General features: G+C 38.5%; 3 protein-coding genes across 6 annotated transcripts in view; 2 read left to right on the top strand and 1 right to left on the bottom strand.

Annotated features, from left to right (window-relative positions):
* Positions 1–405: 405 nt before the first annotated feature.
* Positions 406–8,831, bottom strand: ANKRA2 (ankyrin repeat family A member 2). The gene is made up of 9 exons (XM_040541191.1): positions 8,650–8,831; positions 8,005–8,401; positions 5,755–5,913; positions 4,364–4,429; positions 2,956–3,053; positions 2,662–2,787; positions 2,221–2,287; positions 2,049–2,129; positions 406–964 (listed from the first exon to the last, which is right to left on the bottom strand). The coding sequence occupies exons 2-9, from the start codon at positions 8,291–8,293 to the stop codon at positions 909–911; spliced, it is 942 nt and encodes a 313-aa protein (XP_040397125.1). The 5' UTR covers positions 8,294–8,401; positions 8,650–8,831; the 3' UTR covers positions 406–908.
* A 25-nt stretch (positions 8,832–8,856) lies between these two features.
* On the top strand, positions 8,857–18,674 carry UTP15 (UTP15 small subunit processome component). Its single transcript, XM_040541190.1, has 12 exons — positions 8,857–9,118; positions 9,534–9,626; positions 9,713–9,897; positions 11,049–11,227; positions 12,049–12,174; positions 12,791–12,926; positions 13,969–14,053; positions 16,145–16,294; positions 16,475–16,576; positions 16,799–16,932; positions 17,446–17,504; positions 18,017–18,674. The coding sequence occupies exons 1-12, from the start codon at positions 9,029–9,031 to the stop codon at positions 18,238–18,240; spliced, it is 1,563 nt and encodes a 520-aa protein (XP_040397124.1). The 5' UTR covers positions 8,857–9,028; the 3' UTR covers positions 18,241–18,674.
* Positions 18,675–24,856: 6,182 nt separating this feature from the next.
* Positions 24,857–27,512, top strand: part of ARHGEF28 (Rho guanine nucleotide exchange factor 28) — a 126,670-nt gene continuing 124,014 nt past the window's right edge. For all 4 annotated transcript variants that reach the window (XM_040541165.1, XM_040541163.1, XM_040541164.1 and 1 more), the window contains exon 1: positions 24,857–24,956. The gene's annotated coding sequence lies outside the window, so the exon portion shown is untranslated. The remainder of the gene's footprint in view (positions 24,957–27,512) is intronic.

Below are 27,512 nucleotides of genomic sequence, written 5' to 3'. Positions count from 1 at the left end.
TGTCAGGGGGAAAAACTTCTGAAAAGTCTGTTGCAAAAGCTTTTCCATTATTTAAAATATCATATCCTATTTCATTGTAGTTTTAAGTGCATGAGTCCCAGGAAATCAGTTAACATTGCCTGCTTTTTCAACCATTTGCAAAAATCAGTTGTTGCAGCTACACTGGGACATGCAAAAGAGCACACAACAGCTGAAGAAGGCTGGAATGCAGCACTTTCTGGCTTCTGTTCCCACACTGTCTGCTGTTCAGCCACTGCAGGGAGGATATTTAGGAGCTAGGTATTCTGCACTTGGATTTCCTTATATCAGCTAAGTTTCTACCTAGACCACTCTGGTCCAGTTGTTTCAGGAATACAACAGGAAGGCAGAGGGATGTGGAAAGAAATCTAACAGGAATCAAACTACCATCAAAGTCTTTCAATTTATTAATAACTTCTTAAAAATCATACAAAGACAAAAGCTGACACAATAATACTAACTGAGGATCTTGAAAACCATCACAAACGGGTACCACTAACAGTAAAGAGATCTATATTCTATGGTGATATATCTCAGTATCTAAATTATTGTCTTCTCGTGAATACATATCAATGACAAGATCAGGTAGTACTCTTGGCACAGCACCACCCAATGCACTCCGTATGAACATTTACACGGTCAAACTTGTTTTTTTTTTTTTTCATGCAAGACAAACAATCTTTTCTTTCTAAGTTATATAAAATATCTTCAAGAAAAAGGATGACACCAAACATTTCTATGAAAGAGGAAGCATATTTAAAAGCTTAACTAAAAACAGCACATAGTTTTACTGAGGTAAATTTACAAAACAACCGTTGTCACTCATGACAGAGCTAAAAAGAAATCTAAATCTCCAAGACGAGAACTGACAGCCACAGAAGAGCCAGCTCTTATTCCTTGATACTCTGAAGTAGCCGTAATAAATGTGACTCAATAACCTGTTGAACTAAAGTAGAGAAACAGTCTGGTTAATCAGTGTTCAGTGTTTCTTCCAAGTCTTTAGGTATGTACTATTTTGTTTTAGGAGATGCTGACTTGTCCTCTACAAACATTTAACAAAAACAGACAGGAATAAATTCATTCTGAGAAGGGAGTTTGCAGCCCTTCAGAAAATAAAAGCCTCATATAATTAAAAAACAATACACTCAGTAAGGCAGGCAGTTTCGGAGGATGATGATCTGTTCTCTGGTTTGAATAGGCAGACAGCTATGGAAAGCAAATTTTAAAGCCTCTACATGGAGAGTGGAAAAGAATGTTTACTTATTTGAAACTACTTCTGTGGAACATTTTGAGACTGAATTCTGGCATGAGTCCTACACCCAGATGTGTAGGACTGTGAAGTTACTGGTTTGTCCATAAGCACAGGGCTCTGCTTGGAGAAACTACATGTGCAGCAGTATGCTCATTTTTTGGTTCAGTTCCAGATTCTGTAACAACAGACATTTCACAGCCTTCAAAATGAAGGCAGCATAAGGGAAAAACAAGAGAGCTTTCTCTGCCTCTTTGTTTTCCGGAGCCAAATAAGGTAGACTAATTCACTGACTCTCACACTATTACTGTCTGCCTCCATGATGAACTAGATGAACTAGACCTAGTATGACCAGCACAGAAGGTTTTGCAAACTACATCACATCATACCAATCACACAGAGCACTGGGGTGAGTGGTTCAGGAGGGCTGAAAGCTCTATTAGCATTGTCCTGTGCAACTCTGATTCCTTGTGCAGAGCTGGGGAGCAGCTTAGTTCCCCATGCCTGGATCATGGTTGCATCAGCCCTATACAGTGCTGTCTGTGCCCACAGATGCAGATCCATGCCAGTGACATATTCTCAGTAGGAACCTGGTTTTCTGAACAAGGAAGAAAAACTGCTCATTTTGTGCTGGTACATTTAGGTATATTAAGATTTTTAGGACAGTGATCTTCATACAGCTGCATAAGGAATAAAACTCTATTAGGCTATTGCAGCAGCTGCATAAACAAGGAGTAGCAAAAAAAATAAAAATCAAGGAATATACATTTCCAATACTCACCACTGCGATAGCCCAAGGCTACAGCCAAATCCATGGAATTATAACCAGCATCTGTTTCAATAGTTGGATCAGCACCACTTTCTATGTAAAATACGAAAAGAAAGTCAGATTTGTAACCATGCTAACTGATAGCACATCACTACTGATAATTCAGTTTGGATAGACTGCTTACCAAGAAGAATTTTTACACATTTCACATGATTCCCATGCACTGCATATAGCAGAGGTGTTCCTCCATTCTGCAAAAGCAGAAAAAAGCCTTAGACACTTAGCAACCAAACATTCTGCAACTGTAATTCCTTAGCACACTAGCATACTTCCATTTATCAGAAAGTTTTGGTCCTTTACAACTTCAATCTTTTTTCATCTACTGGTTAGACTGTAAGCTCACTGTTCTACAAGGGTACAGAATTAGCCTCATTCTCTTTTTACCAAGAAGTGATAACTAGCAGGGCTAGTTTCTCTTTTGTTATCAAAAAGCATCCCGTGTGTTCGGGGAATGTCAGATACTTCAGAAGAGGTATAACAATTTTCAAACCCAAGCCAATGCTGTGCCCTGCTTCAAGCGTCTGACCTAAGTGCACACAGATGTAAATCCAGTCTAGAGACTTACCCAGTCATATTCATTGACATCAACTCCACAGTCAAGCAGCATTTTCACAATATCTGTGTATCCTTTACTGCAAGCCAGTGAGAGGGCACTTTCTCGCCCTTTCCCCAAAATCTGAGGATCTGCACCCTAAAATTGTAATAAAAAGAAAAGCAAATGAACCGAATTTTTTGAAGTGACATTTTTACAGAGAACTTCATTTTAAAAGTTCTAAGCACATAGCAGCATTGACAAACTCAGAAAGGCAAAATAAAATACAAAGTAAATTAAGATATGTAAGTGTGCTCTTCTCCTTACGTTCTGGAGGAGAAATTCCACTACTGCTATCTGCCCATGAGCTGCGGCCCACATCAGAGGGGTAAATCCTTCTTCATCCTTATGATTGATTACGTTTTCTGTTTAAATGAAAACATGCAATTTATGAATCCCTTTCACTAATGCACTGTAGAGCTGGTAGAATGAATGTGTTGACATATTCATTGTGAATGGACTGGTGTAGCAGTGTGCCCTGAAAATTGTTCTCATCTTAAATTTTAAAACAAATTGCTATCCCAGAGATGGTGCAAATATCCTTGTTGAAGGAAAAAAAATCCAACTGACCGAAGTAAAACCTAAGATTTTTTTTTTTAAGTTCTACGAATCAAGCTGTTTTTACTTAAAAATATTACAAGTTGTCTGTAATCTGGGAGAAAAGTACTGCTTGAAAAAACAAATAATACATTCTGTACTACACTGTAGAAAGCACTCTTTCAAGAGTTTTGTAAAGAATTAGCTTGTAAAGTAATACAGACAGTATAACCCCATTGCTCCCAAAGTTCAATTAATCAATTGGCTGTTTTATAGAAGGTCTACTTATTAAGGTATATTAAGGTCTACTTATAGAGCTGATGTAAGAAAAAAAGAATATATGTATATATATATATATATATATTTAACAAGTAGGTGACATTATTTTTTTTAATATCTAAATACTTTAAAAATCCCATGTTTATCATAGCACCATAATTTAACCATTACCAACATTGCAGAATCAGTTTGCTTTCGATACAGACGACGCATTAACAAAAGTATGTGGATTGAGTTACTTAATACCTGCTTTCTATAAATGTTTCATGAGAGATGGACTAAAAGAAAGGCTGGTTAGTAATATCAGAATAAGAATAAACTATGAACAGTTTAAAATATCATGAAGAGTTGAAATTTTGTAAATGTATTACGGACACACAATTGCAGACACTGAAGAATACAGTACAACTTCGAATGAGTAGTGCTACTATACTGCAGGTGTGGTCCAGTTTAAATTACCTAACACACAGCTCTCTATGTTGATCAATGAAATAGAATCAGAAAGCCTTGATTAATAGAATGTGTTTTAAATGACTTTAAAAGAAGTTGATAGAACCAACAGATTCTAATCCCTCATCTCCATAGATCACCTATACAGTGGGAGAGTGGGGGGAGGAAGGGATTCCTCAACTCCTATTAATATTAATGTTTCATTTTAAACCCAAATCATAGCAGTGAGTAAATAGAAGACTCATGTAAAACAACAGTCCACACCTACAAAGAATAGATATCTAAAAAAATCCTTCAATTTGTACCATATTCGGAGGTATCTTTAATGCAGCTTTGGGGAAAAAGTGTGCAGCAGGTTATAAATGCGCCGAAGATAAAGAGGATGTTATTTAACCTTCCTTAGACTCACCTTGTTCAATACGCGTGGCCAGATACAACATTTCTCCCTGAGCAGCCAGCTGGTGAACTGATAAAGCTACAAAAAGGGAAGCAAAAGCAGGTGATACGCACACCAGTTTTCATTCTGCTGTTTGGAGCTGGGCCTACCACCTCCATTGGCTTGAGCTGTACATAATCTGGATTTAAGAGCGTGGATAGATTTCATCTTATACTCTGAACTAGAATCACTATGTCAAAAACTGAGATGTTTCTTAAATGCCTCAAAGGTTTTGGTAATTTTTAATTAATGTATAAATTACACGAGAAAACAGAGATACTTCCTACACTGACTCCTCTGAAGGCAACATACTACCCTCTCTGCTGTTTGGTCAGCAACCCAAGATCACGTTAAGAACATTTATCAAATGAAAATAAGCATCTTTTGATAAATTAAGGCTGTGCAGTTTAAAAGCGACATTTCTAACATCATTAATTATTATAAGAGTTCACAAGCTACCAGGAAACCTGTCACGCTGCTAGCTGATGTCCCTAACACGACCCTTATTCACTACAATGTCGAACGGATCAGACATTACAGAACTATGCACAAAATGACATCTACAGCTTTTTAAAAAAACAAACAAAACAAAAACAAACAAGTACCAAGCATTAAAGGCAGCAGAATTCTTAAGGAGTTACAAAGAAAAATTCGCTGATCCCACAGTAAATGCTGCACAGATGCATGGTTCTGACAATTACAAATAGGGGCAGGTCTGAAAAGTGCTCAGGAGGAAATATATGCAATTTATCTGACTTATATAGCAAGAAAACTAGCTAGTGGTTACACATACATAAATATTCAGTGTCCTCTTTCTATTCACTGCATGAAAGTTTGATTTATTTCAGAAAGACTGACTATTTTAGTCAGGCTGAGGCACATGATACAGTTCTAGATAAATTTTTCCCATGCAAACAGGCTTTTTTTTTCTTTAAACATTGGTCTTGCTTGATTTAAGAAAGATGCACAATCAAGACTTAAAAATGATTTTATAAGAAAGCTGTTGATAGTAGATTAAGTAGATTATGAGTGTAGTTTATAGAGAAAATGCTTGAAAGTCATGAATAAAAAAATCATAAATAATAGCTTGAAGCTCTAAAAGGATCAGAAAAATCTTTCTCTATACTTTTCAAATCAAGAATTGGATCCTTTCTGGAAAATACACCTCAGTCATGAGCTCAGTACAGCACATGCATTATTTTATGGCTGGAACCCTGTAACATTAGACAAGATTATTTCAATGTTTTCTTCCTATATTAAAAACAACAACAACACACACACAAAGGAAAAATGGAAAAAATCTGGCAAGCATCTAACTTGCAGTTCACAAAATATTATTAACAGTTAGGCAGAAGGATACTTACAGTTTACAAGCAGAGGTGTTGTAGACACTTCATTTCCCCTATGTTTGTTAGTTAGGGTAGTTGATTGTTTTATTGGTGAGAAATGCTTTGTAGTTGATGGAGTATAAACGTGCCTTACTTGGATACCAGGGGAAGGAGAAGTATGGATGTTGCATTCAGCTACATTGAACAGAGAAAACAGACATAGTTTTAATGCTAGAAAGTAAGTAAAAAGAAAGCCACAGATTCTAAGTTAAAGTAGAAAACAGCGCTACCACAAGATCTTTCAAACCTACACTAAGTAAGCTTTGTGGCATGTGCTTTTTCCACCATGTGTCATGCAAGTTGATTAAAGGGCTGTTTTCATTTCTGGCATAAAGCAATACTGATAACCCATATGTTAAATATGGCATAACTTCACCCAGAAACAGTTTGTTGTCTAAGTGCGGTAATTCTTTGCCTAGATTCCCAACACATGCAGCACGGATTTACCAGGTAGGATGGCTCCATTTCGCATTCAATATTCTTACTAGCACTCTCCAGTGCAACGAAAACATGAGTTAGCCTCATTCAGTCCTGCAGTCACGAGCCACTCAGCTCAATACTCTACCTACTCCTTGACCAATAGACTCAACCTTCATTGGTTGGGTGAAGGTCACTTCATGGGTGGACCTTCACTGTGTTTCTTCACTAAGACCTTTTCAACTCCTGTTGAATAAAATTGTGACTACATTATGGATGTCTTAAGAATATTTATCCAGTAGGAACAAAGATCTTCCAAACTAGCTACCAGAAAATGCAGAAGCAGGCCACCACTTAGAATTCAGAAGTCACACAGTGCTACTGTTTTTATCAGTACTGACTTTTCTAACTTTGTATCAGAATCTAATAGCAAGGTATTACAGAATAGACAGAGCATCTTGGCTTCCAATTCTCAAAACAATAGCTTTTGATTTTGAGAAGTAGCTGAAAAGCCAAATAATTTTTAAGAAGCTAGCTGACTGAATACTGGAAAGACCTATTGAAGGATTAAATTCCAGTATTCGCTAAACTGATTTGAAACCAGTGTGCACCAGTAATCAGTGATTGCAAGCTAATTAACACACACACTGAATTCACACTATCGTGAACCTCTTGGTCATAAGCCCAATTGCAAATTTCTGAATGGAACCAATTAGAAGTACAGGATAAAAGGATGAAAATAAAATTACACTCTGTTTGCCGATCAAACAGCTACAGCTGAGGTTATCAAATTAAGAGACCTACCAGGGATTTTTGACCTGCGGTCTCTGGATCCGCAGGACTACTTCTAAGGGGTTCACAAATGTTACCTAAGAAAAAACAACCCTATTGCTGATGGGTCTAAATTTGCCGTTCAGGTCTGCAGCTCCACTAGAAAGCATTTAAGGGCCTGCAAATCAAAAAAGTTTGAAAATTACAATGGCTGAACTGCAGCCAAACAACACAAATCAGAGAAATCATGAAAATCCACAATAGGTCTGTGTTTGTATTTGTTATAGGAAATGGGTCAAATTCAATATCATGAAAAAACGAACTACTAAGCGTCTGAAATATAAAAGCAAGCACTGCAAAAACATAATTACCACTAATAAATAGAAAGAAACCCTAACTCCCTTCTCTATCAACATGCTCAGCTATTAAAAAGTATGGATCAATTCTTATGAAGCTGGACAGCAATGGTTAAATATTAGCTACAGAGAACAATTTACAGATTTACAGCACTGTTCACCTTCAAATAGTGTGAAACTGAATCAGCAAGACACTTGCTACAATGAAGACGGGCTTTGTCTATCCATATTCACAGGGCAAAGTAAACTGCAAGACCTGTTATTTGGACATCATACCAGTGAAAAGATAAAACATGATCCAGAACACTACTGTAGTTGAAATGACCATATAGTACTTTTAGTAATGTTTTGTAAAGACACATATTCAACAATGTGTAGCATATCGTATGACTTTATAATAGGGCTTGCTACCAGAAGAAGCAAGCTTGTTTTCATAATCTGCATCAGGTCTTAATAAATTAAAGGCTTTTTGTGCCATCATTTTTTAAATTAAAAAAGTGCAATAAAATACACTTGGGAAAAATTAGTTTTACAGTAATAATCAGTAAGACATCTATAAAAAATGCTAGCAGAACAAATCTTAGAAATGATTACACATATATGGCAGATACTTTTTTTTAAATGCAGCATCTTAACAGGATGAAACAGTCTAGACACAACAATTTGTACCATAAAGTTCAACCTTTAAATAGGACAGATGCCACTTCGAGGTCGGAGTTAACTTGATCTTGAATATTTTTACTGTCCTCCTCATTCAGAGACTTCACAAACCGCGAGCAGACGTTCATATCAAATCTATTGGGCAAAATGAACTTCATGCCCATGGTGACGCTCTGCGTTTGACCTTCCTCCGTGCTGGAGTCCAGCTGACGCTCCACCTTGATGTCCGGCATGGGGGGGAGGCTGTAGCTAGCGGTGCATTCCTCCACAATCAGCTGCGCCCCAGCGTCTAAGCTCGCTGAGGACGCCATGGCTTCAGTCAGGCGCAGGTTTTACGCTGCGGGTCTCTCCATGGTATCCGCCCGGTGCGGGTGCAGCCAGCCAAGCCGCATGCAGAGAGATGCGGGTGTCTGCGCGACCTGCGGCGAACACGGGTTAACAACGTTTAGCCACACGGCGTTAGCTTTAGCTGGTTAAAGCCTCGGAGGACGCAACCCTGCCAGGCGCTACGGGCCCAGCCTCTGTCTGAGGCTACCAGACGGTTACTCTGCCCCTCTCCCCCCCCAACCACCTGAGGCGCCATTTCACGACAGCCGCGACAGCGAGCACCGACCCCCCCCCAGCCCACGCAACCCCCCTCGCACACAGACCCCCAAGCAAAAGTTACCGCGGCTGCGCGCCCCTCGGTGCCGCGGGAGGCGGTGCGAGCCGAGCAGCGGCCCACGACCCACGACAGCACCCCCCTCCCCCCCCCAGTTACGACGACAGGGAGGCGTGTCGCGACAGCCGCTCTGTGAGGGGGGGGGGAAGGAGGGGAGGGAAGTGGCGCCTCACTCGCGCGCCGCGCCGCGATTGGCCCGCAGGCGGCGCCCGCCGATGACGCGCGCGTGCGCAGAGCGCACCGCCTCTCCGCGAGGTGCGAGCGGGGGCCGACATGGCGGCGGCAGCGCAGAGCGGCGGGAAACGCGGTCTCTGAGGCGGCCCCGAGCCTCCCCTCCCTCCCCTCCTCTCCCCTCACCGAGCCTTCCTCAGCGCCTCGCCCCGCCATGGCGTCCTACAAGCCCGTGGTGGTGCCGGCGGTGCCCAAGCTCGGGGAGAAGGTGACGCAGGACACGCTGTACTGGCGGGGGTACAAGGTACGGCACGGCCGCTCTCCGGAGGGTCTCCAACGGCGCCCCGAAACCCGCCGGGGGGATTCAGGGAGAGCCAGGGTAACGCGAGGCTGATGAAATTAACATCCCCGAGTCATGCTTACTGCTTACCCGGGGGCAATTAAGCTATTTATAACCTTCCCTGACTGAACTTTCTTTTCTTCTTTTTTTTTTTTTTTCAAATAAAAGTCATAATTAGTGGGTCTGTTATAGTGCCTGGGTCTATTATAAAGTGGAAAATAGTGTTAAAAGTAGCCCAGAAGAAGAGACGCTTCATGGAATAGCACTCACAGATAATTTGGTTCTGAATATCATTCTGAGCTCTATAATAAGAATAGATTCTTTGATTTCATTTTTGATACTTATGTGTGTTTAATCATCTTAATTACAACTCTTTTAGACGCCTGTTCAGATAAAGGAATTTGGTGCAGTAAATAAAATCGACTTCTCCCCAGTTCCTCCATATAACTATGCTGTTACAGCCTCCTCAAGGGTAAGTAGCTTTTTTTTAATGTTTTCATATTGCTGTTGTTCAACTGCTGTCATGTGAGTGAACTTACTATCTTTTCCTTTTGCCAGATCCATATTTACGGTCGTTATTCTCAGGAACCGATCAAAACGTTTTCTCGCTTCAAAGATGCTGCCTATTGTGCCACATACAGGGATGATGGCAAACTGCTTGTTGCTGGCAGCGAGGAAGGTAGCATTCGTCTCTTTGACATTAGTGGAAGAGCACCCCTGAGGCAATTTGATGGTCATACTAAGTAAGACAGTGTTTTGTTCTTTGTGTGCATAAGCTTGTCTGGTGTATTTACGTATCTCTGCTTAGCATGTTGTTGAAAATCTGAGTAGCATTCATCTGTGCTGCTTGCAACTTCTGCACGTCTTACTGAAAAGTAGATTTTAAAATTGAATTCCAGGTTAGAGTAATGATACTGTTTTTAACTCTAAATGTGAATTGGGCACATGGAAGAATAAATACATATTCTAATTAAGGCAGATGTTTGCTGATACGTTGTGTAAACACAGTCTTGTCACTGCACGGTGTTGGTAAGCAAATTTTATTTGATGCTGGGAGGAGCAGTTGTAAAAAGTGGTTAGAAAAGCTGTGAAGAAATATGTGAGGAAGAGCAGGAATCACTTTAAAAAACAATTAAAAAAAGAAAAAAAGGAAAGTCTGTGCTCCTGGGTGTGGAAGAAGTTGGAGGAGGAATCCTGATCTTTGAGTGAGAAGAGGACAATGGTAATAATTAGATTAAACAGATTGCTGTGCTCTGGAAGATCTAAAGCTGTTTTATCTTTCTAGAGTAATAACAACAACAACTCTCTTTTATAGGAAAGCACCCATGCAGAACTTGAGATTGTGTTTCTACCTATCTGAGCTCTCTGGCTGCAGATAGGGTATTATTTGAAGTCCTAATCCCTAGGTTAATTTAATAAAATCTAAAGTATCTATGTTTCCTTTCAAAGTCATTCTCTGTTGGGATGTTAAAATGATAATACTGATTTTGGTAGTGATTCCTAAAGGACAAGGAGAGTGTCCAACACAGTCTTGCTTAAGGCTTACTATTTTAAGTAGCTTAAAGGTTATTATTTCAAAAGGACAGGGCTAGTACACAGACCTCCAAGTAATAAATGCAGAATTTACAGCTCTTGAATGAGTATCCAGTAGATCTGTAAAACTCTTAATGCAGATCATGGCAGTGCTTGGATTAGCATCTTGTGTGCAAGATCCTTTTCTGGCTGGAACTGTACGAGATTAACTATTTTTAACTTCTGAAGTGAGGCTCGCTAATTTCCAGTGGTAAATACTTTGCACTTTCAGACTAGAGAGAATCCTTCCCTTCAGCAAGCTCTTTATTTGTGGAAATAAGAATATATTTTAACAATGGCTATTGTGCACTTTGGTTTCTAGAGCTGTTCATGTGGTGGGCTTCCTCTCTGATAAATACCGAATATTTTCTGGTGGTGATGATTATTCATCAAATTTGTGGGATATTCCAAGTGCTACAGAAATTGTGACATACACTGAACATACAGACTATGTGAGATGTGGCTGTGCAAGTAAATTGAATGGAGATGTCTTTATAACAGGTTTGATTTTATTTTTTATGCATGGTGTTGTTTTTTTTTTTTTTGATAGAACCGAAGAAAAAATACAGTAAATTTTTAATACAGTAGCATCTTGTGTATTTTATTTTAAACATCAACAATCTTCCTGTTCAGAGCCAGTCTTGTTTCCTTTTTACTTGCTTTTCACAGTTAATGCTGGTGTTTGTAGGGTAACAAAGTGTTTAACATATTTTTGCTTTAGCCTGTTAAGGTTAATGGGGCTATTCTGACTTGCCTTTGAAAGTTGAAGATGCTGTGAATGCATCCTTTGACTGGGATTGATGGAAGTGTTTTATCAGGGCTCTGGAAGAGAGCAGTAGTTCCGCCGCAATTTATACAGCCTAAAACTTGCAGACTCAGAAATGAAATGTCTTACGAGTTTTTAAGATCTGTTGCCTTTTTTTTTTTTTTTTTTCTACCAGCAACTTTCTATTAATCTGTTGTGAATTTATAAATTAAAATGCTGTGAAAAATCGAGAGTTCCTCGATTTAGGGGGCAAAAGACAGTAGGTTTCATCATGTTTTCTGGTATTTGTTGTTACTAATACACTTGATTAATGGAAGGGAAATAAAGTTAAGAATTAAATTACTTTTAAGACCTGACACGTGGCTAGGACTAGAATTGGAAGCCTTATGCTGCCAGAAGGCTATAAATTAAGTAAACCACTAGGCATTTTAAATGTATGGTGTAAGACTGACTGTTTCCATTTGTCAGGAGCTCCTTTAGATTGTAACACGTGGCCGTTTTACTTCCTGAAATACTTGAATTACAAAACTGAAGCTATTTGTGGTGTTGTTTGCAGGTTCCTATGATCACACTGTGAAAGTGTTTGATGCAAGAACAAAAAGTAGTGTCATGACAATAGAACATGGCCACCCAGTGGAGAGTGTGCTTCTTTTCCCTTCAGGAGGACTATTAGTGTCTGCAGGTACTTAAATAAAATCAACTTTGTTTTCTGCTGGGCCCAATTTGAGAAATGTTTCAGCTGCCGTCTTCCCTGTGTGATGCTTTAATTTGGCCAAGAAGTGGTAAGTATGTAAAGGCTAGATTTCTCAAGGATCTTCCTTGGGAACTGGTGTTGATCTGAAGGTTGAAGGTAGGGGTCTTATCTCTGATTTGCTTCTCTTGTAATTAGTTAAAAAATAGTAGTACACTTTCAATGATGAAATGCACTTTATTGGCTCAGTGGTGGCCTGAAGGAACGTATTTAAGAAGTGTTTTGAAAGGTGTGGCATTTCTCTAAATTATGCTTAGCAATGTTTTTTAGTCTCTTGCTATTGCATGAGAAGTCTTGCGATCCAGTAGTGTTTAAATCCTTTTTGTAAGGAATACTTTGAACCATTCAGCTATGCCTGCAAAACCACCTGAAAAAGAACAGGCTTGTAGTGTGTCTTGTCCCAGGGTATAGCCATAATGGATGGAGAGCACAAGCAGGTGCAGAAAACTCTGTTACAAAGGAAGCACTGTGTCACTTGTGTGAAAACGTCTTCAGAGAAGCATAAACGTGTGCATGTCCAACTGTTTTGTGTGCTTCTTTCTCATAGGAGGACGTTATGTCAAAGTCTGGGATGTATTGAAAGGCGGACAATTACTAGTTTCACTTAAAAATCATCATAAAACTGTAACTTGTTTATGCCTGAACAGCTCTGGACAAAGGTTATTATCAGGATCCCTGGACAGGTTGGTATATTTTGGAACTTTGTTTTGCCGTTTTCTCTTATTAACCTGAGCATCAGTGAGAGTTGCATGCGCCATTTGGTAATGCATGGGGGGAACTTCTGAATAAGCATTCGTTTTTTTGAACCTCTGAATTGACCTTTGCTGTCTCAATAAGAAAACTGTTCTTATTTTACTTCAACGCAGTTCAATACTGGTTAGCATTTACCTTTAAAAGAGCCCATTTTTGGTGTATCTGTGCTGTTGCTTTTTGTCTCCCTTAAAGTGACTCTGTGAATGGAAAGAATGTACCCAAGGTGCATAGGTGAAATAAGTCCTTTGCAAGGGTGCTTTCTTTATTTTTTTTTTTTTTGTTGTTGCTGAGTTCAGTTATACAATCTGTTGTCTCTAAGACATTAGAAGTATGAAGTGGTCTGAAGTGACCGTGGTCTATTCTCTTACTCCCTGCCTTCCCTCCATGCTGTGCTTCCTAGGCTCCCTTAAGCTATGTGGTCACAAAGCATAAGCTGTGAAGGGTTGCATTAACTATGTAGCCATGGGTTGTTCAATGCTTATAACACTAAAGTTCATACTTGTAAGATAGTGTTTAGCTTTTTCATTTGTTAAGGATTTTCCACCCTCAAACGAATCATTGAAGGGCAGCTGGATGCAAAAATACCCATGGATTTAATTCCAGAAATTATCAGTAAATCTTCCATTTAAAATTAAGAACAAGTTAGGAGGAACGCTGTCTTAGCGTTTCCTAATAAGTGTTGCTGAAGTCAAGTTGTCTTTACATCTGCCTTTGGTTTCCTTTTCTGCCCTTTTCACTGTTTTCATCTTTTTAGTGTAAGGGTAAGTAATCCTTTCTTTTTCTTTTCTGAATCTTTTGCTAGAACCTTCCTGTTATTACAGGAGAGGTAATAACAAAGAAGCTCGCTAGTAGTCTGAAGAAAGCTTTGCTTAAATATTCAGTTTCTTTAAATGATCTCCTAGAAGCTGAGAACGATAAAGTTTCTGTGAAGGCATTAGTAACAAGGTTTTAATCGTCACTGTTTCTATACAGGCACGTGAAGATTTACAGTACAACTTCCTACAAAGTAGTCCACAGCTTTAACTACGCAACATCTATCCTCAGTCTTGCATTGTCAGTAAGTAGTTTAGAAGTTTTTATAGGCAGGGTAATTGTTGATAAGCTTTAAGTCTCTGAAGTAATTGATTTTTGCTTTCATTGCTATTAGATGTTACACCAGAATGCTGAACATGTGAACTAGAATCACTGACTATATTTCTCCTGGGTAAAAATTGCATTTAGAGGTTTAAAACATAATAGATTAAAATAGGTAACCAGATGTTACTCGAATAGATCTATACAAAATTGTGTGTTTATCAGGCACCATATATAGTGTTGGGGAAGTATGCAGCTTAGAAGGGAAGTCCTTTAAGATGAGTATACACATCTTTTTGCTTTTCAGGAACCTTCCAAGTCTTCTTGTATGGCAGTGATAAAAGGAAAAAGTGTTTTATTTCTTTCTTTGGAAGATCTAGAATAGGATGAACCTGTCTTAGAAGTTGTTGATGTTAGAATGGTCTGAGGAAAAGAAGAGGAGAGGGCCTGGGGTATGAGCATAAAGAAAGGTCTGCCAAACCAGCTGTCTTACTGTCTTGGGAACAGAAAACAAAGATCCTTTTTTCTCCAAAGTGTTCCAATGGATAACTGGCTGTTTGGGCAAAAATTTGAAGGCCAGCACCTCTTTTTTTTTTAAAGCAGAACTGTCACAATGCAGTCACTCTGCTATATAACCAGTAAAGGATATGTAAAAGGGACTGTGAAGGTCTTTGCTACTTTACTGTTGTCATGATCTTCTGTAACCAAGGAGGAAGGGCAAGGATTAAGGGCGACAGAAAATCTTCCTGCGTGTCCTACCTTGTACCCCAGAGAACTAGAGCTATAGGTCTTGAATGAATTTGGATTAGGTGAAGACTATATTGCGGCATATCTTTCACAGAACCACAGAAAACATGCTTCAAGCCTCTGCTTCAACTGCAAAACACATGCCATACCTGCATATCTGATGTTCTTCCAAACTTGTTTGCTGATGATACCAATTTCTGTGTAACTCAAAGAATTTCTCTAGTATAAACCTGTTCAGTCTCTCCATTAGCTTGTACAAAATTTTAACCTTCACTAAATTCTTTGACGAAGAGTTCCATGTCTCTTGACACAACAGTTAGCAAGGGTGCCTCCTTTTGTTCCATTTGAACCTTCACTAGTGTCACTTGATACCCTTAAGGAACACTGAGCAACTGATGTCCATCCATGCCTGTCATGATTCTGTAGGCTTCTATAATATGCCTCCTCAGCTGTTGTTTTTCCATGCTAGGGAGTTCTGTCTCAAATCAAGCCAACTTTTTATTCTCCTTGTTTTTTTTTGATTTTTTTCTACTCTGATTCTGCTTCTGATTTTTGAGAATGACTTGCATAGGATGTAGGATGTGGACAAATTATGGATTTATTTAATGGCATAACGACCTTCTATTTTTTATTTCTTATGTAATAATTTCATTCGCTGTTTTCCTTAACAGCTCTTGAGCATTCAGCTGATATTTAAAATTTTCATATAGTTATCTATTAGTACTAATGGGTCAGAACCCACATTTTAATATGTAAAGTCAGTATTTTTTCTGTAATGCATTATTTAAAATTACAACCTTTATCATCAAATAAATTTAACCTTTTTATGTAGATAGAACATACAGCACTGGCTGATGTTTTGAACAACTTTCACTTGTTTCTGAAAATGCTGCTGATCCATGTTAGCTTTCTCATAGGTGGTGTTTATGTCTGCTGTATAGCATGTAGTATCCAAAAGCAGTTGTACACCATTTGGAAAAAAAAAACACAACCTATCCTAGATTATACTCGCGTGTGGTTTTGTGAGAAGGATGTTAATGTGTATTTGAATCTTGCTGAACTAGTCATACTGTATACTTCTAGGTATTTATTAAAGGCTTATTAAATAGATAATGTTGCTTAGGATCATAGCTTTGAAGATGGTCCTTCAGGTACAGGGAATTTGACAACAGAACCCCATAGACGTGGCTTCTAGCTTAAATTTTTCTATGATACTATGATTTAAGTTTTATTACTACACGTGAAAGTTGAAAAATATGCACAGTAGTAATGCATGTGTTGTCAAATAAAACACTAGGTTCCTAACTCTGTGATTTTTGCGTTTTAGCCTGAAGATGAAACTATAGTTGTAGGCATGACCAATGGGGTGCTAAATGTTAAACACAGAAAACCTGAAGAAAGCAAAGAAAAGTCTCAAAAGAAGAGACAACCAGCATATAGAACCTATGTGAAAGGAAGAAATTACATGCCAAAACAGGTAAGGTGAAGTGAGAAAATGTATCTCGAAGCACTCAAGATTTTTTTTTTTTGTGTGCACTAAGTTGAAGGGAGGCAAGACACAAAGACATACAAGCTTGTCCATAGTAGTATGTTTACATTTTATATCTACACAAATTCATTGTGTTTGTCTTACTCTGAACTTATATTTCAATTCTAGGAGGATTTCTTTGTCAGTAAGCCTGCAAAGTGTGTTTTGAGGAAATACGACAAGCTACTGAAGGGCTTTCAGTCATCCAAGGCCCTTGATGCAGTATTGGAGGTAAGGCTTTGTTTTTGTCTAATCAAAGTTGTATGCTGTCATTCAAAGTGGATTTTTCTGTATCTTGAACTAGTTTTCTTTTGGTGTATAACTAGAAAGTAGTCAAACTGTGTGGGTTCCTTGTGCGTCCTTTGTTCATTTTATTTTTTGCAAACTGATACCATCCCTGTTTTCTGTATCAAGATGTTGCTTTGATACTAAACTCTTCTTCTATGTGTTCAGCCACACATCAGGCTTTATACCCCTGAAGTTACGGTTGCAGTTATGCAGGAACTAAACCGCAGAGGAACACTAAGGAGCGCGCTTGCAGGCCGAGACGAGAAGCAAATTAGTCTCCTCCTTACCTTTGTGACAAGGTATTATTTTACCTTACTTACTCTGACAACTTATTTTGAGACTGATATTTCGTACTAGCTTTTGCCACAGGGGTTCAGGAGATCATGTTTGTAGCACTGGTTGAAATTTCATGTGCCTTTTGCTTTCTGATGCCAAGATCTGGGATTTTGGCTGTAGTACTGAGACAGTTTACATGTTAGCACAGAATGATTTTGTTGATATTATGAAAGCCACCAAAAGAGACTGTTTTGCCCCTTTGCCCCACATTTTACCCTTAGTCTGTTATTTTTTGTCTTTTCAATGCAACCCATGTCTTAACATACCTGAGGCTTTTGCCAGTCCTCCAGTCCCTGCTGTCTTTGTGAAAAGAGGAGGGTAAATAACACATGCAGCCTTTTTGACTCATATCCCTGATTGCTGTTCTGTGAGGTCTCTTCCCTAAGAAAAATGTTATCTGTATGCCAGTATGACAGAGCTGCTTGTAACTTTCATTTTTCAACACATTACAATGGCGATGTGTTCTAATTTTGCAGGCGTGTAATTGAACCTAGATTTACTCCAATACTGGTAACTGTCGCAGATATGATCACTGGTAAGTACCACACAAGGAAGACTCTCAAAGTCCAGCAGCTAATTTGAAAACAAGGTGAAAAATGCTACCCTTTTAAGAAACTACGTCTACATAGTTTAGTTTATAAACTCAATGGCGATAAAATGATCCAAAAAGAAATTTTGCTAGACAACATTGATCCTGCAGACAGTATAAATCAGATACTGTCTGTGAGGTTCCTCATGGTTTCTTAATTTTTTTTTTTTTGGTTCTTCATCTTTCTGTACTTCTGTAGTACAAGTGACTTCAGTTTCTCCAATGAGGTAAAATAGTATTCAATATAGTAAAAACTTCTTTTTCTGTTAGGTTGACTTATATATTACTGTGGGTATGTACCAATAATTAACGCTGTTTTTCAGAACACTAGCAAAGTTGTCTTATTTGTCTACAATGTTGGATTAGTGCCAGGTTCTTTAAATGCCTATCTAATTAGCCAATATAATTTCTACATCTTTAATAGATATGTCTATCTTAAGTGACTCTCTTCTTTACAGATATTTATCAGCCTGTGCTTGGACAGTCAGCAGTTGTAGATAAACAATTCTTGAGGCTTCAGGAAGCCATAGGAAGAGAGATTGACTATCAAGAGGAACTACTAGAAGTTTTAGGAATGATGGATGCACTATTTGCTACTTTGACTAAGAAAAAAGCTACGTATCTAGAAGAGAACAAAAGTAATGGTCTTACAAATACTCCGGATCAAGATATGTGTAACTAACTGATGTCCACCACAACAAAAACTATATGGACTTGAAATAGATGACCTGTTCTCCTGATAAGTTTTTATAATAGTGACTTTCAAAATAAGCCCCTCTCTGCACAAGTTCTGTCTTGCAGGATGTGTTTTTGAAGAGGACATTATAGAAGACAGAGGAAGAAGGACTTTTTCAGGGTTCTCCATGTAATATTTTTTGAACAACTGAATTTTAAACTTTTATTCCAAAGCTATTTAACTTTTAATGAGTGTATTGTGCATCCAGTACTAAGTCATGATTTGATTTTGGAAGAACAATCAGTAATTTTTACTGTTTGTTTACTAGAAAATAATTACAAGTTTGTCTAATTTTAACATGTCATCATCCTTATTTAAGGTTAGTGTCCCATCTCAGGTACTTGGACACAGGAATAAAACCATGTATGTATTTGATATAACTTGACAGTCTTGTGTTTTCTTTCATTGCTTTATCTGCACTTCAAACTTCCATAAATTCATAGAAAACATCAAAATAAAAAGAACTGGTACACGTAGTTTTTTTTTTTTTTTGTACGGTAGAAGAAATATGCTTCTATATTATTGGAAAAACTCGTTTCTTTTTTTAAAGAGTGATGTATGTTTATGACTTCCAATTCTCAAGAAAAAAGATAATCCTTGCATCTAAGGGGACGTGAATTCAAAATAAATTAACGTAGTAAGTAAATAAATTGTACACCAATGAGGAAATCATCAGGTACATATAATCCAAGAGGTTTTTCTTAGTTCTGTCACTGTTGTTATACAATAGAGTCTAATTTTTTTATAGAATAAAATCATAGAATCACTCAGGTTGGAGAAGACCCTTTTTCATCAAGTCCAACCATCGCCTAACGCTACCAGTTCCAGTAGTAAAACATGTCCCTAAGTGCTATATTCACACAAATTTTGTATTACAATGCTGGGATAGTTGGTTTTTTTTGTTTGTTTGCTTTTTAAACTTCAAGTGAAGCTGAAGTAAGATCATGTACTTTGGAAAGAAGGGTGTACCAAAGGCCACTCACATTTAGGATGACAGTTTGGTAAAACTTCATTTGTGGTCTGTTTTTGTGTTTTCACCTGGGGCTGAAACTTACTGGGATACCATAAGAATTTCCCTCAAAAGGAATTTGTACATGTCTGGCAGTTGGCAGTGAATGATGTTTATCAGTATAACTTGGAAAATTTTTCCAAGTTTTAAGTACATTCAGGTAAAATTTTCTGAGTTTTACCTAAAATTTTACTGTCTTCGACTTGAAAAATGTGGAATAGTACCTGCTCTGCTGTAAAAAAAAATATGTGACCAATATATCTTCCTGGCTAATGGGATTTGCTAGTTATATTTTGAAGACTTAAGATAATAATGGGTAATAGTGAGGAACGTGTTCTTGCAAACTTTAAACATTTCTCAATGCTTTTTCATTTTCTCAGTGCTTACTTTACTATTTTTTATCCTATTGCTGCTAATAGAGTTGAACTTTCTTTTGTCTTTTAGGAAATCTTACTTTTAATTGTGTGACTTAATCAGGTAGAAGACAATATATATAATAATTATATATTAATATAATTAATATTATATATTATATATTAATATAATTAATATATAGATCTTTTAGAAGACTTAATATAAAGGTTCTGGGGTGAGCAGCTCTTCCTGGAGCCTCCTTCTTCCACAACTCTTCAGTAGTACCTGTTGAAGGTGGATGTTTCTCTCAACAGCCTAATGTTCCATGACTTTAGGACCACAGCCCTTGACATCATTGTCTAAATTCTTATTGATGATCTTCCTGTCTGAATTATGCATTCATTGTACTGCCTTGAAGTTTGATGTGTGGCTTGCAGCAGCATGGGAAGGAGTTGCATTAAAATAGTAGATAAGTTTGATCTTACAGTAATTTGATTAATTATGAGGTTTCCCGTTCATGTCAGTCTGTCAAATGAGCTTGCCAAGGTATCATTTACACAAATAGAAATCTGATCCAAAGGTGGGAAAATATGGTATTTTAAGATCTTCATTTCTAAGAAGGCTACTAAAATCAAGGTTTGAAGATTTTTACCCGAAAGGCAAACTGATTTTTGTTCCTTAACTAGAAGTTGTATCATGAGTTCTGGATTCACTGCCTTTGTGTTGAAGGCTAGTATTTGTTCAGGTGAAAGCTAGTCTGCTTGTCAAACTTGTCTGTTGTTTGTGACCCTGTTTGTTATGAAAAAATACTGATTTTTTTTTTCTCTATGTTTAGTAGTCTTTTTATCCCATGAGGCTTTTTTTTTTTTTTTTTTTTTTTCAGTACCTACGCAGTGAGGAGTCAAAATAAGGCGTATTACTACTAATAAAGAACCTGTTGACATTCTGCAGCAATAGCCTGTAGTAGAAGGGGCTGAATGATGCTCAGCATATTGTCTGTGAAGATCCATTGGTAGTGGTGGTTGCTAAATGGATGCTATGCAATCCATAATGAATTTGACACAGGAAACAGTAAAATGTGAAGGGGGAAGAGTAAAGCTGCAGGAAGTGTAGTATTGAAGTGACTGGTAAAGCAAGCAAATTCTGAATGTTTAATGCTGTAGGCGTGAGGAGCTGGATATAAATGAAGATGAAAATATTCTTGCTCTGTATGTACCAGGTTGCATTCATCCATGATCAATTGTGTGAGCTGTCATAGAAGGGTTTTTATTTATTTCTGCTACTGTCTCAGGGTACATGCTTATTCCAGCCCTTCTCAAATTAAATAGGTTGCAGTTTACGGAGAAGTCACTCTTGCTGACTCACTGATGGAATTCTGGAGTTGAGACAATGTAAATCAGACCATGTACATGCAACTATAAGCAGCAAATTGCACATCTAGATTCTAGGGTTTTGACGCAGAATAGCTTTATCTATACTGTCTGATATTTTAACCTTCAGCCAGAGATTTTGGTTTTAGGTTTGAAATTTCTCGAGTTCACTAAGAGCAGAAAAGACAGGATTGTGTCAGGAAAAATTTTAAGTGCATTAAAGCAGGCTTGAGCCGTATCTTAAAATATAACTCACCTCTTCATAGATTCCGAAAATATCTTTTGACCCTGCTCAGAGGGAGCAACCTCTTGCAGATTGCAGAAGTACATCTGGATGGTGAATTTGGCATTGGTGTTGCCAGCAAATAGCCATCATTAGTCTTCAGACTCTTTCATGTTTCTGCATCTAAAAACATACAAAAGGTTTAAATGTCTCTAATGATGCTTGTGTAATGCTGGCAATTCTTGCCAAATACTTGATATAGATTTGCATGCCTGCTTGAGCTCAGAGTTTGTGCAGGTTACGGTTGCAATGTTTCTGGTTGCCTTGGATAATCATCGTATACCTTTCACTGGCATTCCTTGGTTGGAGCCTGTAATGCACTCCAGTGAAATAATGCAAAACAAGTAAAAGTTTTTACAGAAAAAAAAATGACATTGGATTTTATAGGATATTGCATTTCAGTATTTAAAACACAAATTTTGTACCTGCAGAACAAATTTTCAGGGAAGATCTCACACATTTTACACTTGAGAAAGAGAAGTAACACTAAAGAAACAAAAGCCCCATATTTAATTTTTGGTTTAAATTTCTCATTTAAAATCCCCTTTAAAAATGAAGGGAGAGATGTATAAGAACGCTATGTTGTAAAAGTATTTGAGTGTATGTCTTGGTCTTAATCCTTGCCTAGATAGCTGTTTGTAGTTTCTGTGACATGCTCTGAAGGAAGGTGATGTAAAATGAATTATTATTATTATTATTATTGTTATTATTGTTATTATTTTATTTTATTTTATTTTATTTTATTTTTGAGTAGCTTTGCTTTCTGGATCTTACTGTACCACAACTAACACCTCTTCAAGTCTACAGGAGAGGATTATTTCAGCATTCTTATTTCTGTAAGAATTTATTCATACTACAATATCAGAAGTTCACATGGAGAAGTTTCTCCAAGCTATGTTACTTGGGAGGCAGAAGAAGGATATTATTTAGTAGTTATGGTACAATATGGTCCAGAAACTGCCTCTCTGACTATGCTTTCCATTTTGTAACGTTATTTGTTGCATGTGTGTTAAATTCTAGGCATTCATTTAAATATCTCCATTCATATTAATTAATAAGTAATGGCAAAGATTCTTGGCTTTAAGAAGTTTTTTTTTTTTTTTTGCTTTAAGCTCCATATAATAACTGATATGTAGAAATGCTAGCATTAAGAACGTTATTCTATGATGGGAAACAGCAAAATGAAAAAGTTCACCTTGAACTTAAGTTGCAAAACAGCCAAAAACCCTTGCCCACATCTATTCAAATATTGCAATGTGCCAATTTGTTTCCTTTGTCACTGTTCTCAAGCAGGCCGTTGTCTTCAAATACTTCTACAAAGTGCAGATAATACTGACCTTTTTTCTTTTTTTTCTTTTTCACATTTACTACTGCAGCAGAAATAGGTCTGCACATCAAGAAGAAATGAGTAAATGTTAGTCAGTGATGTACATCTCCTGGGCAATGGCTGTCACTCTGACGTCAGGATGCTCAGTATAATCCAAAGACAGTCTCTGAAGTGTATGTGTTTTCCTTGCTTTGATATTTGAGTTGGTCAAGAAAAACCTACTTGTCATATTGCATACCTATATATATGTACACATGACAAACTTACCTAGATGCTTGTTTGCATGATGGAAATCCACAAGAGGATTCCTCTGGAACTGAGATCTAGGCTGGTATCTTAGCATGAGGCTATGTTGCAAATTATGTAAAATAAATTACAAGACTTAACTAGTTACTTTTGTAACTTTTTCAGTGTGGAAAATTGGAAGTCAAAATCCTAAGGGTCTACAGCTGCTGCAAATGCACTTGTTCTCATCTTCTGTTCTTGGGTAATATACAGGTGGATAGCTTGCTGGATGCTTCCAGTAAAGTATGTTGGGGGCTGGCTGTAGAGAAAAGGTGCTGTGAGTTAGCTGCCAGACACCACTAACCTGTAGTCAGTGGATGTATCACCTTTGCAATTTCAGTAGTGGATTTGTTTTAATAGGTGCATCACAGAAAGCTCCTGCTTCCTTGTACTCTGAGCAGAACTTTGCATGATAAGCTACATGGAGCAAGGAAATGAAAACTTTCAGGTTTTAAAGATGGAAACACACTGTGTAAAGCTGTGAAAGTCCCTAAAACACAGGGATGAGCCAGATTTTACTGGCTTCTTTGTCTCTTTCAGGGGGCTATCTTCACTACCTGTGCTCTGTTGCAGCAAATATATTACCTTTTAAAAAATCCAATGAGACTATCATGCATTTAGATGAGTGAATGAAAATGAATTACAGAACTAAAATTGCAATGAGGGCATCTGGTAAAATGACAAAAAAAATAATAATGAGAAAGTTGAATTTTTTATTATGAAGTTTGAGTCTAGTGGTGATTTTGTGCTGCTAACTAGGAGCTTTCACTGTATTTACCAGCCTGGGTACATCTTTTCTTTTATTTGAACATGAAACATGTGAGCCTTCTAACATCAGATGAGGAAAATGTCAGCCTCAATTGTGTTGCTGTTTCCTGTGCATGTTTTTTTGCTTGTTTGTTTTACAGTACCAATCTGTGTTGATAGTTTAATGTGTTTACTATTCTCATTTTAAATGGTTTTTATTTTAAATGGAAATCAAATTAATGGAAATGTTGGTCTGAGACAGACTCCGTGTGTGTGTGTGTGTGTGTGCATGCACAAGAGAGAGAAAGGTAGGTTATTTGCTTCACCCTCTGCAGTGAAGCAAGGAGTAGAACTGCATATCTGACCTCAAACTTTTTCTTTAGACCTCTGAAAGGAGTCCTTACCCTCTATACCCAGTGAATCTTGGGGAACAAACCATCTTCTGCTGTTGTCTTTTCTTAGCATTTACTCCACTCCTTGTTGAAATGCCAGCTTTTATTTTATTTATTTATTTTTTCTTACCTCTGAAGAACAGCAGATCATGACACTTTTTTTTTTTTGTTGTTGTTGTTATTGCTGTTTTTTGTTTGTTTGTTTATTGCTTGATTTATATTTGTGCTCATATTACTGCCTTTGGCCAAGGAGAGTTAGAGGTCAGGACCTGCAATTATCCCTCTGGGTGTGGAAAAAGAGTACAGGATATAAAACAAGCACGGCAAGAGCACACTTTCATCTTAGGTGATACCCTCAGAGGACTTGTATAACTGGTGCTTCAGACGATGCTTCACAGCGAAACAATTCCCCCTGCATTACTCACAGCACTTGCATGAACTTTTTTCATCCCCGCAGCACCGTGCAAAAGTGCTGCTGTTGCACAGGCAGTACGCTGTCCCCCTGCGTGAACTAATTATTAAGCTGCACGAGAAAACTGCGATCCGGTCCTACCCCCAGACCAAGCCTGGGCTACTCCGCGCCCCATCCTGCCCCTGCCCGGGCTGTGCGAGAAGGCAGCGGGGAGCCAGCGCCGCCGCCCCTTTTTCGAGCACAGCTCAAACCACGAACCCTGCGCGGGTGGCAGGGTCCCACGGGCCGGGGCAGGGCCCCTGGGGGCTCCGAGGCCGGCAGAGGGCAGCGCTGCGCTCTGAGAGCCGCCCAGGGGCCGCCGGGGCCGCGCAGGGCTCGTCCCCGACTGGGCGGTGCGCGAGGGGCGCGGCTGGGCACCGGCACCGGCACCAGCATCGGCATCCCCTCCCTGCCCGGAGCTTCCTTCCCTCTCCCCGCGGGCAGGTAAGGCCGAGAGGGGGGGCACCAGCCCTGGGACGGGGCCGGCAGCCCCCCGGCGGCACCTGCCGAGCGGCGGACCCCGGCAGTCCCCCGGTGCGACGGCGTTTGGCAGCCGGGACGCGGTGCCGTGGGAAAGGGGGGCTGCTGAAGTCCCAGGGGGGGAGACGGAGGTGCTTTTATACCCGTAACTATAACTAACTTTAACTGTATCTGTAGCTCTGCCTGTGTCTGTAACTATATACAAAGCTATATCCGTAATGATATCCATATCTATAACTGTTTCTATAACATCTATATTATCCATAGCAATAACTGTATCTATAACATCTATGTCTATACTATCAATAGCTATAACTGTATCTACAACTATAACATCTATATCTATGTTTCTGTTTGTTCCTTATTTTGCCTGCAGAGCCCCTGTTTTTTCTCAGCTCTTGTCCCTAACGAGGTATCTTGTTTTAAAGACGAAAGCCTTAGCCTCCATGAGCAGGAGCAGAGGAGGTTTTTTTAACTGTTTTAACTAAATAAATAAAAGAATTGAAAGCTATTCTAACAATAACATTCCTAGAAACAAATTTAGAAATGCTTATATGCAGTGTTTTTTGTTCTATGGCACTGGTGTGTGCAGCTTAGAACTGCATATATTTTCAACCTGAACGGTAGTTCTTATGAAAAAAAAAAGTCTCTGAAAACCTTCTGCATTCTTATGCACTTACTCCTACATCTGCATTTGGTGGTATACAAAAATGGAGGTAGTTTTCACAGATCGTTATAAGACATGCAAACGTGGTAAGAAGCCCAGCAGATGACATACTTTATTTCTTTTTCTTTTATAGAAATAATTTACTCTCTGCTGTGCTTTACAGAAATAGGACTTCAGGAGGCATTTGATTAAAAGGGACTTTTCCACATCGTTGAAAAACGAACTATGTTCTGAAAATTTGGTATAAAAAATGTCAGGACAAAATCTGGTGAAAGGACTCAGTAGTTTAGTGTTTTTATTTTTTTCACAGCAATGTTTGAATATTGAATGCAATAAAGTAAGTGATCACGTTAATAATAGCTACCAGGAAACTCATCTGGTCTTCTCAGTTGACGTGTAAATTGGGCATTTCTGCCAATATTTTGTTACGTAATATCACACAGGAGTATTCTTTTTCTCGGTCTGAAGCTGCTGCTGTTATTCAGGAGAAGTTCCTATTGTTTCCCCCCAAGAATAGTTCCTTTGTGTGGCTGCTTCGGAAGGGTATGGTGTGTAAAATGGCTCACCGTTCTTTTGATCTGAATAACATGTTGAACAAGAATTTGTACCAGGATATAGGAAGGACAGCCTATGACTAATATGGTGACTCAGAAGATCCAGTTCCAATTTTTGGCTTTGCCAGCTGAAAGCCAGATCTCTGCATGTCCTTGTGTCAGTCAGTTGGCACCTGAACATCTTAATTTTCAGTTTATAGACTGGGGGGGATATGGTAATCTTAGAGCAGGTACATACATTCTCTGTGCCTCCTACAAGTGTTTCAGATGCTAGCACGCTACTTAGAACAGCAGGCAGAAGTTTTATCACAGTGAAAGTTAGTGCCTGAGTTCTCTTCTGTAACACCTTGAGTATTACTGCATCAATATACTGTATCTAGAGCATCTTGTCACCTCTTGGGAATGCTTTTTGGATTTTTCCTCAATGCCGTTTGCTGAAATTTTTCAGAAATTACAGCTTTTTAATTGATGTCCTACTGACTAGTTGAAGTGTGTGACTTGTATCTCCAAGGCTCTGCATCATTAAGATGGATGCTGTTAGCAAGTGGGTCCTGCTAAACTACCTTAATGGTTAAAGGAGAGCTGGGAAGTGGGGTAGTCACCCTTCTGAAGGGTGAAGCCACTTCTTTGAATACCAGAATATCTAATGACTGTTGACATCAAAAATTTATTTCTCTCTCCCTCCCTCTCTCTTTTTAATGGCTGTACTTTGTTGTGCTTTGCACAACCTACAGGCAACACATTTAGCCACATAATAATGTGAATAAATTTTGCTAGCAGAATTGTTTGCACACTAGTTATGATATGGACTAAGTAAAGAAAATTGTACCTCGATTGCTGGAGATAAGGCTAATTTAGCAGGGGAAGCAGCTGGAAAGCTCTGTGCAACAATATGCTGACTAAATTTGTCTGGGAAAGAGTCAGTAAACACAGAGCTGTACCATGACAGTTTTATGTCTCATCTCAGCATGTGGCCGTATTCTGGAGAAGTCAGAGAGAAGACTTCCCAGCTGAATCTGTCAGCTTTGGAAATGAAATTGTGTTCTTGGTTTATGTGCAGATATTATTGGTAGGAGAGTGGAACTTGTTTGTTTGAGCTTCAGGCTTTCACCTACACACTTTGAAAGATGAAGGAAGAAGTAAGATTTTAGAAGGAAAAATATTTCTGCAGAGCTTGTGAATTTGAATAAACCTATTAAGATTTTCAGGCAATGATCTCTTTCACTTTCAATTTGCAGTTTGGACAAAGGGAAGAGAATTGTATAGTTTCCAGGAAATGCATTTAAATAAGCAGTTTGC

The sequence above is a fragment of the Cygnus olor genome, chromosome Z, assembly GCF_009769625.2.
Source record: "Cygnus olor isolate bCygOlo1 chromosome Z, bCygOlo1.pri.v2, whole genome shotgun sequence".
In the NCBI taxonomy this organism is placed as follows: domain Eukaryota; kingdom Metazoa; phylum Chordata; class Aves; order Anseriformes; family Anatidae; genus Cygnus; species Cygnus olor.
Note: the sequence above shows the minus strand (reverse complement) of the source record. Positions and strands in the feature narration are given on the sequence as shown.

Excerpts from the sequence above, each read along its gene's own strand:
- ANKRA2 (XM_040541191.1), bottom strand. The coding sequence starts at position 8,293 with ATGGCGTCCTCAGCGAGCTTAGACGCTGGGGCGCAGCTGATTGTGGAG. Across the intron at positions 5,914-8,004 it reads GGCATCTGTCCTATTTAAAG|CTGAATGCAACATCCATACT; the intron begins GTTGAACTTTAT and ends TGTTCAATGTAG. Across the intron at positions 2,130-2,220 it reads ATGTGTAAAAATTCTTCTTG|AAAGTGGTGCTGATCCAACT; the intron begins GTAAGCAGTCTA and ends TATTTTACATAG.
- UTP15 (XM_040541190.1), top strand. The coding sequence starts at position 9,029 with ATGGCGTCCTACAAGCCCGTGGTGGTGCCGGCGGTGCCCAAGCTCGGG. Across the intron at positions 16,295-16,474 it reads GAAATTACATGCCAAAACAG|GAGGATTTCTTTGTCAGTAA; the intron begins GTAAGGTGAAGT and ends TTTCAATTCTAG. Across the intron at positions 16,577-16,798 it reads CCCTTGATGCAGTATTGGAG|CCACACATCAGGCTTTATAC; the intron begins GTAAGGCTTTGT and ends CTATGTGTTCAG.